At 45.2% G+C, this 15,922-nt stretch overlaps 1 protein-coding gene across 1 annotated transcript; it reads left to right on the top strand.

The window, feature by feature from the left end:
• The first annotated feature begins 10,676 nt into the window (after window positions 1–10,676).
• Window positions 10,677–15,516, top strand: LOC131286430 (long-chain fatty acid transport protein 4-like). Its single transcript, XM_058315377.1, has 6 exons — window positions 10,677–11,038; window positions 13,230–13,380; window positions 13,662–14,134; window positions 14,212–14,413; window positions 14,502–14,694; window positions 14,762–15,516. The coding sequence occupies exons 1-6, from the start codon at window positions 10,923–10,925 to the stop codon at window positions 15,514–15,516; spliced, it is 1,890 nt and encodes a 629-aa protein (XP_058171360.1). The 5' UTR covers window positions 10,677–10,922.
• The last annotated feature ends 406 nt before the right edge of the window (window positions 15,517–15,922 follow it).

Here is a 15,922-nt window from a genome sequence, read left to right as displayed (position 1 = left end):
ATTGGTTAAAATACCTCCTGTACCTTATATTCTACTACTTATCGTAACATTGGAATAGGCTCTTTTTATACTTTTCATGTCTGATTATAGGCCAAACATCTACAGCCATCGACAGGTGGTGCAAACACCAAACACATTTTGTATGGGCGGGTAAATGCATTTGCACATTGCATGGAGTGCATATTTTTCATTCGAGACGAAGCATCACATCGTCTATGAAAAAGAACCTCAAATATGGTTTTGCCACAGTAAGGCAAAGCTGTGAATTGAAAGGATTTGATTTGGGAATGGGGCAATCCCAGACCATCCAGAAAGAGCCTATAAACATGGCTGCAATAAGAATGGAAGCATAGAGAAAGCGGGCAAAGAAGGATAATGGCAACGTAAAATATATGCTAAATCAAAAGCGCTTTAATTGACTGAGTCAGGGAATAGAGTAACATACATATAGTTACGTTGCACTTAATAAGTCTAAGACAGGAATCAGTATCCGATATGTGACACCGTCGCCGACCCTCAGCAACGGCACGTACCAGCTAGCGGAAGCAGGATCTTCACGGCGCTAAAGCATCACGGATCCCTAGCACCGTGGACCTGGCCGGAGAAGACACGATCGTACTTATTCCAGCGTGTTGCCTTACTACGGAAGTGAAGCATACGATCATGTTCAAGGGCACCACGACAACGGCCTGGAGTAGAACGGACCAACAGGAGCATATCCTCTCATCCTCCTACCGTTTCGTTGGACTTGTTATTTGTAAAGAATAATATTTTTTATAAGTGACTAAGTCGCAACCATGTAATTATATTTCGCATCTTGTGACAACCTGCCCTATGTGGTGTGATATAAAAATATTTACATTCATATATCTCAAATACCCAAATATTGGGAACTTTACCCAAATATTGACACGTTGCGGCATTGCTGGTGCTGGTGCTAAATTCACACTGAGGTGTAATAACCTCAACTATGAAGTGGCATACCAAAAGTACTAGCTCGGATAAATTCATTCATTGTTTCTGTGGCAAAAAAATATAAAAAAATAAAAATAAAAGCATGATAACCATAAAACAAATCGTTATTGATAGTTTTGTTTTGAGTATCTTACAACCCAAAAAACCTTAGGAATTGGTATTAACCAACGATCATGGATTGGATCATGAATCATGTGGTAAACTACAATTTCATTGACTAATTCCAAATTCAGTACAACAACTAAAAATGTTTTACAGATAGTTGTCTAATGGTGGCATAATTTCAATTCAGTGGAATTCAATTCACTAATTCTGATTGGGAACCAAGCTGCACTGTTACCCGTTGTCGGTGGCTTTGACTGCCGATCCTTATCGGCTCTTATCGACCTGCATCCATTGTAAATTAATTTTATCACCACATCTATTCGAGAACCATAATCCTAGCGTCAAAACATGCCTCTTAAAAACGAATCCAAATAAACAACGGGACGGTTTGAAACGGGTTCGATTTATCGGCAAAGGGAAAAGTTCAACGTAAAATATACTAACGCACCGGAGGAATGTTACTTATCGTCGATTCGCGCCATTGTTATCCGCCCGATATGACATAATCCAGAGGTCGTAGAATTGTGGACCCCCAAATGCGAACGATATCTCGCGCGTTGGCGTTGAAAACAAGGTAAGATATTTTCGTCCGTTTTATTCCATTTTCGATTTTGTTATCAAACACATTTGGCACAAGCAAAATTATATCTCTAGTGGCCCCCGCACAACTGTGACGCTTTACCGCACTGTTGCTGGCGTTTTCAGTTGTTTCTAATTTTTTTTTTAACTTTGATTTGGGAGCTATAGCCACACGTCTAGTGCACTTTCGTTTCGATGTCCTTGTGGTGGGATAATAAAAAAGCAATACGCGCTCCTAAAACAGATTTTCGATCCGGAAATTGTGTCAATGCAATCGATCACAGTAGAGCAGGGTCTACCACCGTTCGATACTTTTACCTTATGCGTTGCATCATGAAAGCTGTAAACACCGACGATCGGATGCGAGTAGTAGCATACATGATACTGATGTTTTTTTACGATTTTGAAACTATGAGATATTTTGAAGCCTATGAGTTGTATGGTGACTAGCTGGATTTTACAAGCAGCTTGTTATTTTTTTTAATTTGTGCTTAAATACTTCTAAAATAAATTCTATTAAACTAATTTCTGCGTGAATAAATTTGCTCTTGAATAAATAGCCATCTGTTGGTTGAAGCCCAGCATCCACGACACAAAGGTCTGCTTTCAAAAAGATCCAGGTTCTCTGTCTATATTTAGTCTGCTGAAGTGTGTCCTGTGCCTATTAAATAATTTAAACTTAAATTACGTTATCTTCTGTTTTTTTCGTTTTTTCTTCTCGGTTGAGCATGTTCTGTTTATGCGCACGCATCACGTACCGGGCGGGAAAACAATGGCGCCCGTTAACAAAAGTCCACCGGATGGGGTTTTCTCGCGCTGCGCCAAAGCTCGCCAGTCGGTTCGACTTTCGCTTTTGGGGCACGGCGTTGCGCGTTCCAACCAAGCGGTTGCAGTCTGCGCCGAACCGTCGTCGAACGCGCCTCGCGCGAACCGGAACCACAGTGTGTCCACGTGCGTGTTTGTAGTTTCCCTCACGCTTGGTGTCTTCGTTCTGACGCAAGCAACCTTGAGTCGGTCGCGAATTAGTGTGCTTTTCCTTGTGCGCTGTGAGGACGACTAAGCTTCAAGCAGCAGCATCTGGCCAACCTACCTTGAAGGTCGTCCAAAGAATTTCAGGTTAAGGGTGGTTCCGGAATTGACTTAGACGTAAATACTTGGTGGCAGGTTGATGCAAAAATACCCAGTGCTTCGTGGTCGTCATTGAGTCACAGTCACTTAATCAGCGCGAACAAGTTATCCCCTGTGCTAAGCGATCGGTGCTTTTTTTTTGCCATCGGTCGAAAAGGTGACAAACCGCTTCTTCGCTCTCCGGAACGACCTCCGGCCTGATCCTAATCCTAATTCTCAGGCGACGTTTCTTTTCATCCCAAACCAAAACCAGCGGCAAACCAACGTCAATCGCGCATCGCAGGTCGTCTCCCGCTCTGTATGGATTAATTATCAATATTCACGATGAATAACAATGATACGATAGCGGTAAGTGAATGCGATCGGGGCGATTGGGAAACACTGGGACTGCGGTCGGATGTGTTGTGCAAGGCGTGTCGTACTTGGTATGCATGGGCCCAATCGGGGGCAATCGGAACGGGTGGGCCTATTTGGGGACCTGGCGGCACATTGGGGAACCAGGTCGTCGGTAGGTTTCGTGTGGTACTGCTAAAGTGAAATTATTTTCAGTGACGTTTCCGTCGCGTGTATCAGATGCCATTAGTTGAGCCAGTCGTGGAGTGTACTAATATGTTTGAAATGTACTTAGTTCCGGTAGTCACTAATGACCGTCTTGATTATTTAAATTTTCCTAGTTTTCTCTTCCTATCCAAAGGAAGCTCTTGATTACCATAATTGTATCAATTCAACGAATATATAGATTTGTTAGATAGATTTGCCGAAAATTCGCGACACGGAATTGTGTAAAGCTTACTAAAAAAAATTCAACCAACCAACGTGTTAGACGACACGCGTGTTTTAGGTGAAAGGAAGGGCATTTAGTCACGCCATTTATAATTGCTTGATGCAACTGCTGATTAATGTTTCAGCAACAACGGTTTTTTTTGGCAACTTTCCGGCGTAACACTGCTGTGACTCTGAAGCCTTGAAGCCTAAGCCTACGTTCGGGTGGAGCATACAGCGCATTGGACGATATGATTGATTCGTAGTAGAGGCGTATCTTGCACGAATGATCTCGCACACTCTCACTTCTCCATTGTGCTACCGATTTACCAACGATGTAAGTTGTCGTTTCTAGCTCATTTTACATCCACAGGATTCAACCGATTCCGTCACTCAGCGACGTTACCCTGCGTAAAATATGCATTTAAATCCGGGCACGTTGCTAGAAAGGGTTTCAAGCGTAAGAAAGAGGTAGCTTAACAATGAAAATGCTTTCCATGTCCATTTAGTTCACCGCCACTTAGTGCGTTCCCTGTTGGACGTGGGACCTGACGCGGTGTTAATGATAATAATGATACACGTTTCAGTCGGTTGGCTCTAATGGCGATGCCGGCAACGGTCGGCCGGGGATTGGATTGGGGATCGTATTGCTTTAAAAGTGATCACGATAGCATCGTCGATTTTGGATTTGTTATTTGTTTTTTTTTGTTAGGTTACATGTATCATAGCAATTTAGTGGTTTTTCTCTTCTTCGGCTAGTATGAAGTTTACCAATCCGATCGGATCTTTATGGTCGGCAATTCGATTAAGTGGAATCGTTCGAGGTCATGGCGTTTCGAAATACAGTATACGTTTGCTGTTTAAATATCGTTATGACAATACTATCGAGAACACTGCTAAGATAAATAAAATGGAATGATGCTGTTGATCGTTCCTCGTTGATGGGCAAGTAGTCTTAATATGTGTAAAGCTTACAATCACCGCATGGCTCTGTTGTCTAGCAGTTCGCGTACATAAACCAGAGTTCCTTCTTTTTTTGGGGTACTCTTCTGTGACTAGGCAAAAAAACTAGATGGTAAAATCCTACATGGGTCATTTACTTTCAGCCGAAAAAACCTGTTTCACTTGTTTACGGTCCTGCGTGTGCCCCGCGTGACCTTCATTCCTGGACGTTGAGCGGTTTCTTCGAGTCCACACACCACATAATGTGATCGGCTGGTTCCAATTGTGGTCCATGTAGTTGATGGAGTAGCAAAGTAACAAAATGAAAAAAAAAACACTACTTCACCCTGGGTCGACCGAAAGGGATGCGTTGTGAAATTCTTCTTACGACACAAGCGCGCTGGATAGTAAGCTGAAAAACGTACAACGAATGATCGCCAATAAAAATGATTGTTGAAGGTGATTTTCCAGCGATCATGGCCAACATTCTATATTTAGAAGGCGCAAAAAAGCTTAAAATGTTATATTTACTTTGCACAATTGAATTATAATAATATCCAATAAAACTTTGAAATTTCTATGAAATACTTTATCCAACCATACGCTCCTGATGGTTCAACCTAGATTCAGACATAGATGCTTTCCAAACGTAAAGCTATCGGTTTGGAAATCGAATTGGGATCTACACGTCCCCCAAAACTTGTCCTATCGTCACGCCGTGGTCGCATCGAACCGGTATACGTAGGCTTTACATGAATGTTTACAAGGTTTTTGATAGTAATTTACGATGTCCTGCAGAAGAATCTCCCTAACGGCTCGATCACTGGTCGGTTTAGTTTACAACTTACTTCAAACAAACGAACGACGACCAACGAACGAACAAACCGGACCCAAATAGCGCCGGACGTGTTGTCTTGGGGTCGTCTGGGTCTCAGTGGATTCAGAAGTGTTGGGTCAACAGCGTCGTTCAACCCGTTACCGTCTTTCTCCTGGTGCCCTTATTGCACAGCTATTGGGTTTTTGGAGTGGCTCTCGGCCGAGCGCCGAATTTTGATTTGTCATCTAATGGTTTGGGCACGACGTTTTTTATGGGTTTCCAGCTAATGCTCGAAGTTGATGCTGTTTCGAAACGAAGCCCACCAAAACTTGTATGTGCGTTCCAAAAGGTGTTAAACGTGTGCGTTGTGTTTTGGAACCCCAATGTGGTTAGACTTTGACCGAATACTCGAGCAGGTGAGAGGTACTCGATCGAGAGGTGTTGTTTGATTTACAACTAAGCAAACGCACTTAATTAGTTATAAGGTTCCCAAGTTCTAACGTTTTTTTCTGCATCAGAGTTTTAAATTGGCAGTTTTATATGCTATGGTCTCTTGCATAACAGAACACTTCACACCACCACCTTTTGCCTAGGAGGATCGAAAATCGAGCCCCCCGAACCACTCACCAATGTTCTTGGGCACTTGATTACCACCTCAATGGGTGGGCGTCAACATCTTCAACAACAAATGCAAATAAACACTTCGAAAATGCTGCTTGATGGCTCAAGATTCGGTACGCAAGTACCGGTAACTGTTCGACTTTGGCGCCCGACGCGAAGCCTTGAATGATAGTTGTTGTCTTAGCCGGCCTTTTGTTAGAACCATCATCATCCCTTGTGGTGCTAATTGATAGCTAAATAATAGAAATGGTAAAAAAACACCAATATTTGCTTCTGTTGTCGCGTGAATCATAAAAATCAACATCAATCTCTGGGCGCATGGAATCTCTGGAACACTCGTCAACTCGGGGTTGTTCAAGCCGTTGGGTAGATATGAAGCAATTAAAAAAAAAACCTAATGAGCGTCAACCGTCACTTTCTTTAACAGTTCCCTCAAGACACCAGGAGTTCGAACGAAAGTTTTGCCCGTGACGAAGTTTTTAAGGGTGGCGCATTGTTGAGCATTCAATTGGCTGGTAAATTATGCCAAGATGTTGGGCCGCAATCTACCTTCTTTCATCCCTCGCTTTCGATGCACAGGTATGAAGTCGTCAACAGCCGATGGCCATGAGGCTCAAGAAACCTTTTATTTTCTTTTCTTCAGCCTGTGGCTCAACATGTCAGCCGTCGATCATTAAGATGAGCTGTGGTTGCACACACAGCACACACAAAAAAAAGGCGTACGACCCCCGCTCCGAATAAGTAGTCATTGTGGCAACAATGTCCATGGGAGGAAAATTGCCGCAGAGAAAATCCGCCGGATTGGATCGTTGAACCCCGCGCCGATCTGTGTGTCCCGGCGTTCGTTAGGCGATTTGTGCACCGCGGTGAAGGTTTTGTGAGCCGATCGGGCATACCGGCGGGTCGGAGCGACCGTCCAAGTGCTCCCAGCGCCTCACCCCGGGAGGCCATTTCCATTTTCTATTGTTTGCGAAAAAAGAAGTAACATTGCTTTCGATCGTCTCGCGATCTTTTCTCGCGAATGCTGGCAAGGGGTTTGGAGGATCGCCAGGGAGTACAGGTGAGTTGATGTGGGGTTGCTTGAAGAAGGCCGCAGCTTGCGTTGCACAAACACTAAGGTCGCGAAAGTCAATATTGAAGCTTCGCCTCGCCACCGGCCGGCGGAGGTGTATTTGCATAGAATTCCTTCGCGTTGGGCGTGTGCGCGCCACCGCTTTCCGCCGGGCAGAGGGAAGTGAGGCGTCAGGAGGAATTTCCTACTGCACCGAGAGGGTAAACATGTTCTACGATGCACTTTTGCTTCTTCTGCATCTTCTTGCTTCTTTTTCTTAGAGCCAGGTCAACATATAAACTAGCGATTCTCAAAGCCTTTTGCTGCTGCTTACTATAGTTACTAAAGTAAACTAATTCAACTATTTTTTAACAAAAACATAAAACATGCCAAAAGTAATTTTAGACTCAGAATTACTTATTTTGACCTAAAGACCTAAAATTACGTTCGATTAATGTCATCTTCGTCCTGGGTCATATTTGGTCCATTTCCACTAATAATAAATAAAAAATTGTAATAAAGCTCAGTGTTATATTTAAATTTTTGTAAATAATACCACGTGTTTGTATTTAACAAATTTGTCTTAGAACCGAATATCATACTATTTCATTATATATTTTTAAATAATCATATAAAAAATGGACTAGTAGTTTTTTTTAAAGGGGATAACATCTGATCATGGTTTTCTTACGATCAAACTCGTTTAATGGCGTGTTCTTCGAATAATTTTTCTATTCGTATCATTTTTCTGTGACTTTCATTCCTGTGTCTTATGTTGTATAGTTTTTTTTTGTTATTATTTTGAATATGTAGAAAAGTTTGGCCAATTGAGTGCAACATTTGCTTTCTTATGACTTGTAAATATACGAAATATCCATATATCCATCCATCACATGTGTGTTTCATTTGTTGGATCATCTTCAACTGTTCAATGGCACAAAACTTACGTTGAACGCATCAATGCTCTCTACTCTCAATCAACTGCTTTGGCAGGCGTAACAATTAGATTTTCGTTTTATTTTCCATTCGACCTAGTTTGCTGGGGTAGATGGAAGGAAACCGGCGTGCACATGTTCATGGCCAAAGGGTACCGGCGAGTTGCGATGTGGAAACTTCCTTCCCTTGTTATGCGGAGTAGGGTTAACTTCAGTTACTGTCTGGCAGACGTTAAAAACCCTAACGTTCAATAGACGCGAAGCATTAAAGTCGGCAGTTAAAATAATTCAAATGGCTTACGGCTCGCCATAAACGGCAATATGACCCTGAGACACCGGAGAGGCGTTTAACCGTTTTTTACACTATATTTTTAACCAACACGTGCGCGTTTTAGATATTCACCAAAGGTTGTTAGCCGCACGGAACGCATTCGGAACGCATTTCGGTGCAATAACAGCTGTTTCACCCCGCGCAAATGTTCTCGTAGTGTTCGCGATGGAAAACCGTCAACCCTGACGCGGTGAGGGGTTTTCCATGGGCCCGTGGATGCGCATGGGACGGTTTTCTTTGGCGGCCGGGGTGGTCTGCGCATCAAAACAAATGCTCTGAAGCGTCCTCGCCGAAGCACGGTTTGACATTTCCAAAAGAGTAGCTATTTTTCGCGAAAGTGTAAGGTTCATTTGAGGTCAAGTGTGAACGGGTGCCGGAGGTTGGGCAAATATTTAAACAACAATAGTCGGTAGTGTGTTGAACATTTTAGCTTAGAAGTTCATAATTTGAGAAATAAATATTGACGATCCTGTCGTAAGAATAAACCATTCCGAAACCGAAAGCGGAAAGTGACGGAAGAGTGTTCGGTTCACGGTTTTGTAGTTCCGTGTGCAATTTGTACGAGATCGGGAGTGAAAAGAAAAGTGAAATTCTGATAAACAGAGCACATCGAACTGAGCTATACCGCATTCATTTCCGTGATTTATCTTCCACACTGGGAAGTGGGAAGTTTACGTGGATGTGGTAAAACAACTCGAGTCCCACGAGATACACTTGCTCTTCGACGGTACTGCCCTCTTCGCCCGGGGAAAACCTCCACCCTAATACACACTCAAAAGCTTCGCATTTTCAAAGCCCCTCGTTTCGTCTACTTGAGACCCGGCAGCCGCCGCCAGAATGATTTTCCGCAACTTTCTTTTCTTCACGCACCAGCTGAACGTGAAAAGCAAGTACGTCTCGTGACGTACGATACGCTCGGTGAAAAATTTCGCCCGAGCCCGAACGCGACGCTATGGCTCGTACAGAAAGGTAATGAAGTCTTCCCATAAGCCCTAGATCGCGCCCTTTCTAATCTAAATTTGATTGTCTTTAAAATAAAAAGTTGTAGTTTTTTTCTGCGGCACAACTTCCCCTAATGCGACAAGGCCTCTCTCCGAACAGAGTTAATGGGACCGAAAGACGGTATATTGTAGATCGGTGGTCAGCCTTTCCACTATCGGTGGTCAGCCGTGCTTAGGAAAATACTAATAATAGATTTGAAATTGTTTTGATCAGACCTGATGCAACACTATTTCGTTATTTGGAGGAAACATCAAACAAGATTAATATATCTCTCATGATTTGCAAATGAGGTGTTTGGTTGATAAGAGCGTATCTGAGCTTCCAAATTAGAATAAGTAACACGAAACCAAAATGTCAGCATGAGCAAAGTCAAATAGAAAAAAACAGACGCTTGCATATTCTAGGAGATGAATCTGGATGCCTGGTTTTAGCCTTGCAGCTGGTGCACTTTTTTGCAACTAACAGTTTTGATGCACAACATTGATAGGGTTAGTCGGGGTCGTTTTTTTATCGCACGATCAAATATTGTAAATAAATAAACTGTATGCAAATAAACCAAAAAACTAGCATGGAAATAGAATTGTAATAAGCATGTATCCAAACTAGTTTCAAGAACGTTTTAAAATTATGACTGGCTATGAAAAGCTTGGCTACAACATAAATTTATATAAAAACGCATCAGATTTATCGTTTAGTTGAAAGAATGCTCCGTTGCTATTTTCATAGACCATGAAAATAGTTTAACATGTTCCGTACCAAAAGTAATACTTGTAAGATAATTTTTAACAGCTTTATAGTTGGCCTTTTGTGTACTCAGTTCTGCAACTATTACATTTCAGATAAAAAGCGTATATGTTACGTAACTGATGGCTCTATTTATCCAGCTCAGTTATAATTTACGAGCCTTTTTGATAGTTTCAAAATACGTATTCTTCAAAGTGTAGGAACGTTTGGAATTCAACATTCCATTAAATATTTTTGCGTTCTATTCTATTTAGAGACCAATTAAACACACACTTTCAGTGGATCTTTAAAAGTCAAATCGTGCCACCGTTCTAGTTCATGGTCAAGGTTAAGTGGTGGAGGGGGGGAGGTGCAACACTTGATCCACCTTGAAGAGGGAGCTCCGCATACGTGAACCACACATGTGCGACTAACGTAGCAGCCTCATCACAGATGGGGTTTCGATCAAAAGCTTCCCTTCGAAACGAGCTTTAAGCTCATGTAACACCAGCCCACCCCGACATCCCTTGCATACCCAGGGGTGGTTCAACTTGTTTAGATCAGTTTGGCGCCCCCCTGCATGGGCTCGTCGCGCATCGTGATCCGCGGAAAATCCCGCGACTTTATGCTCTCCGTTATTCTGAGATTGTGTTTCTTCCCTCTTCTCTTTCTCTCGTTCTCGGAAACGCGCTCCGGCAGCCGTCGATAGTGGACGTCGAGAAGGGGCAGCCGGAACATGAACTCTCGCGGCAGCTAGCGGCCACCGTACCACCGACCACCACCTCCCCACCGTCCCTCCTCGGGGGAGCGAAGGTTCACGACGACACCACAGCCACCAGCGAGCTCAGTAGGCGCACGACCAGCGACCGCTTCAGGCTAGTGCTTCTGTACGTGCTCCAGTTTACCAGCGTCGGTGCCTCGATCGCGGCCGTTGTGCTCATCTGGTACTACATGGGTTGGGAGTACGGATTGCCGTCGCTCCTGATCACCTTGGTGGCGGTGTTCATTGCGAGCGGCTGGTGGCGCTGGTGGTACATTGCCTTCGTGACCGCACCGCGCGACATCAAGTGAGTCGACTGGTTTTGCCGTGTCCGTGTGTCTCTCGCTGTGCGTTTGTGTGTTTAAGGGTGGTCCGGTGCGGGGCGGGACGACCCCTCGGTGCGTGGCAGTGAAGGAATTTGCATTGTTAATCGTCCCGGCCCAGGGTTCACCGTGGGGTGGCAGGGAGTGTCCTTCCCGCAGGCCGAAGAACCGCGGTGGCCATCACCGATCGGTGGATCACTCCGGAGGTCTTGCCCTTCGCTTAAGGCACGTAATTTGCCTCCAGTTTATTGCCGGTTTCGTGACGGTGTGAAACCTTCTGGTCGTAGCTGCCAGAATGCTCCACGTCGGACGTCAGAAAAATGAAAAGCTAACTTATTCTCCATCCAGTCCACCAACAAAGACGTAGCCGTGTGTCGTATACGCAATGCTGAGTTGCTTGCGTGGATAAATAAGGTCATTTCTTACATCACTATTGCACGCGAGCAGTTGGCGTTGCTTTAGGTTCGTCGCTGGTGTCCAATAAAGCAAACGAAAGAAGACATCGTATCGAACAACCTAAAGTAAAGTGCTGAATCTGTAGTTTTCGTTCGGTTGGACTTTGGCCAGGCAATTGATCACTAACGTACCGCCTTATGGCGGGCGGATTTGGCTACATCTTAATGCCCAAGTCTAAGTGTCTCCCCAGTTAGTCCGTATCTGCACGCTTTCACTTTTCACTCAACGTCGCCTGGTGGTGGTAGTCAACGGTGATCATGTAAGGCCGCCTTATAGAGGCTCTTCGTGAGAAACTTCGTGGAGATGCAACATAACCAGCGACTATTGCCTATCACTGTGCTTGCGCGCGCGTGTGTTTGTGTACAGAGGTGTTGAGTGATGAAAACACGCTTTCCAACCGAACTGACCACAACGTAAACGGCCAACCGAACGACCCTGCAAGTATCTTGCAATGCGCACCCATCTTGAAGGTCAGCTTAAGAAAGTGAACCACAAAGCGGGAGGGTTTCTTTTGGCTCTCCAACCTGGACGCTTTGTTGAGCGAGTCTTTCAGTGGATAAAACAACGGATGCAGTTGGTGAATATGTGCCACGTTTATCCTCCAAAACAATCTTGACAGTTTTGTTCCAGATTTATCATTGAAAAACCGGTTTCCATCATCGGACTGGGAAGTGCCTTAGGACAGGTTCTTACCACTATCAATGTTGCATAACTATTCGCATCATATCTAACTGTTGATGTTTGCTAAACCTGTGCCACATCGTACCTTCAGAAGTAAATGATTTTTTTAAGAAGATCATTAAGAAATGATGATCGACTCGTCGTCATAAAGAAGGTAGTGCGAGCGTATTTCGTGAACGCGACTTTAAAGGTCATTGCTGGACTCGATTCAACTTGAGATGTGATGAGATGTGTGTATTCAGCTATTTAAATCGTAGTGCTTTTGAGCAAAAACAAGTCACATAATTAAACATATATTTGTATAGTATTTTAGCTCCTTTTTTGTGGTATTTTATTTTGTCTTGTACTCCAGTACCCACTTTTTATCCTTTGTGTTGGTAGTCGTGAGAAGTGCTTTTTTAATCCCGGTTTTCTTACATTTATTAAGTCTCAAAATAATAAAACAAAGCAGTAGCTATTCGGTGGCCATTTTATCCGTTGCAAGCTAGATAAGATGGGAAAACTGATCCATCAGCTGCACGCGACTCACTCAACAGTTTGTTTTTCCAACCAACGGTTCGGTGTGCGATCAAGTTTTTTATGGTTTTTTTTACACCAACCAAAAGAAATTACTGCCTTTTTGGAGTTTCTTTTCGTTCACCAGCACCGGAATTTGCTATGTCATAATAGGAAATTACAAGAGATATTTTTTATATTTCATTTTATTTTCACCCATCGTGAAGCGTCTTTATCAATAGACGCTAAAGCCGTGCACCTTATCGTGGCAAGAGGTGATGATAAGGGGTTGAGGATTAGCATGAAATCGAGAGTGAGTTTATGGTAGCGAGAAGTTTTATTTTATTTTAATGCCTAACTCTCTTTTACTTCCCTCCCTCGAAGTTTTGTTCATTCTAATCGATGGTGATTACGAAATTAAAAAAAAAGAAACGCTATCAGCGTTCGGTAAACACATTAAAAAACATTGTTTACAACCACGCGAGAGAACACGATTGAATCAATTGTGAACAAATTATTCAAATAGACGGTTTGTTTTTCTAGAGCTCTCACGAGATACATCAAGCTGCTGGGTTTGGTGCGGAAGCATGCGAAGAACAATGCCACGATCGGCGATGTGTTCGCCGAGTTCGTCTCGAAGCAGCCGGAAAAAGCGTGCCTAATTTTCGAGGGCCGTACTTGGACGTTCCGGGAGGTAAGTGATCCTTCGCAACAGGTTGCTTATTCCATGACGTCAACGGTCGGCGACGACGTTGTGGTGCTAGTTGATTTTACAAATATCATCCCGTACCCGCCCCGAACACGTTGAGAACAGGTTTGCGTCGTCGATGTTTTATTTTTTGTAGCTTCCGCTTGTACCATGTTGGCCCGGAATAAGTGAAACACAACTGGCACAACGCACGGGAAGCAGAACATCGGCAACGTAAATTGCGTGAACTTTAGACCCCTGACCGGATCTGTCTGTCCTTCGCACAGGTTAGCGACTACTCGAACCGACTGGCGAATGTGTTCCACGCGCACGGCTACAAGCATGGCGATGTGGTGGGTTTGCTGCAAGAAAACCGGCCCGAATTCGTCGCCACCTGGCTTGGGCTGTCGAAACTGGGCGTGATCGTGCCGCTGATCAACCACAATCTGCGCAAGAACGCCCTGATGCACAGCGTTACGGTGGCCAACTGTAATGCGCTCATCTACGGCGAGGCACTGGCGGACGCGGTGGCCGAAATTGCCGACACGCTGCCCTCCTCGGTGGCCCTTTATCAGGTGAACGAGACGCCGGACCGACCGCTGCTCGCCAACTCCAAGGACCTCACGACGCTAATGCAGTCCGCCTCCAAGGACCTGCCGACGAGCGGTGTGAAGAAGCCGAGCCACCACGATAAACTGATCTACATCTACACCTCCGGTACGACCGGTTTACCGAAGGCGGCCGTCATCACCCACTCTAGGTTGGTTCATCTCCTCCAAGAGATTTTATGGCATCAGTTCGACTAAAGGATTGCCTTCTTCCAATTTCAACCAACAGGTACATTTTCATTGCCGCCGCCATCTCGCTGGTCGCCGGATTTCGCGCCGACGATACGTTCTACACCCCACTGCCACTGTATCACACCGCCGGCGGTATGATGAGCATCGGTCAGGCACTCCTATTCGGAGCCACGGTGGTTACGCGCAAGAAGTTCTCCGCCTCGCAGTTTTTCACCGATTGTCAGAAATACAACTGCACGGTATGGACATTGGAAATGGCGCTGCTTATTGCTGTCCACTGGCCGGCCCTATAATATCGACCCCTCCACCCCCTTTATATCCCCTCAGATCGCCCAGTACATTGGAGAGATGTGCCGGTACATCCTAGCAACTCCGCCGTCTGCAGCCGACAAAGCACACAAGGTGCGGCTCATATTTGGCAACGGACTTCGGCCTCAAATCTGGCCACAGTTTGTCGAGCGCTTCAATATCCCACGCGTGGCCGAGTTCTACGGCGCAACGGAGGGTAACGCCAACATTGGTGAGTGCTCTGAGGGGTGACAAAAGCATATTCTCCCTTGGTCTAATCCTTCGTTTTCGTTTTTCAGTCAACATCGACAACACGGTCGGTGCGATCGGGTTCGTGTCCCGCATCATCCCGATAGTGTACCCCATCTCGATCATCCGTGCCGACCCGGCCACCGGCTACAGTGAGCCGCTGCGTGGCAAGGACGGCCTGTGTCAGCTGTGTAAACCGAACGAACCGGGTCTGTTCATCGGCAAGATCATCCCGAACAATCCGTCCCGGGCGTTCCTCGGGTACGTCGACAAGGGTGCGACTGAGAAGAAGATCGTGCGTGACATCTTCCGCAAGGGTGACGCGGCCTTCCTATCCGGCGACCTGCTGGTAGCGGACGAGCGGGGCAGTCTGTTCTTCAAGGATCGCACCGGCGACACGTACCGCTGGAAGGGCGAGAATGTGTCGACGAGCGAGGTCGAGGCGGAGGTGAGCAACGCGGTCGGCTACCGGGACACGGTCGTGTACGGCGTGGAGGTGCCCAACCTGGAGGGACGCGCCGGAATGGCCGCCATCCTCGATCCCGACCGGCAGGTCGACCTGGAGCAGATGGCACGCACGCTCAAGGACACGCTGCCTTCGTACGCACGGCCACAGTTTGTGCGATTGCTGTCGAAGGTCGACATGACCGGCACGTTCAAGCTGAAGAAGCTGGACCTGCAGCTGGAGGGCTTCGACCCAAGCGTGATCGAGGACTCCGTGTACTACCTGACCAGCAAGGGCCAGTACGAGCTGCTGACGCCGGAAATATACGAACAAATTAAAAAGGGCACGGTGCGATTGTAGGAAAGAATTCTATCAAATGTTATCATTCTGCACATTTAGTATGAAACAGTGCGCATCGTTTTGTTCTGTTTTTGTTTTGTTACAATATATTTTGTACTGAAGGCTGTTTTTTTCTACTAAGAATAACTGTGACATTTTCCATAACATATTATTGCACATGACTCGTTCTTTACGATTTGGCCGACGACGGGCAGGGCTGAGCGGAGCAGCTGGAGCATATTACAACGTACTACTTCTGATAGAACTATTTTCTTAAAATGGTGACTGAAAACAATGTTGACACATTATTTTGTACGTTTAAGAAGGAAGACTTTAGAGAGCCTAAAGAGTAGCTAATTGTGTAGGGAAGGAAACTGTGGTGTTATTGTGGAGCCAGAAAGAAGGGGTGTACTTGAACCATGCAACG

The sequence above is a fragment of the Anopheles ziemanni genome, chromosome 3, assembly GCF_943734765.1.
Source record: "Anopheles ziemanni chromosome 3, idAnoZiCoDA_A2_x.2, whole genome shotgun sequence".
Taxonomy (NCBI): Eukaryota; Metazoa; Arthropoda; class Insecta; order Diptera; family Culicidae; genus Anopheles; species Anopheles ziemanni.
Note: the sequence above shows the minus strand (reverse complement) of the source record. Positions and strands in the feature narration are given on the sequence as shown.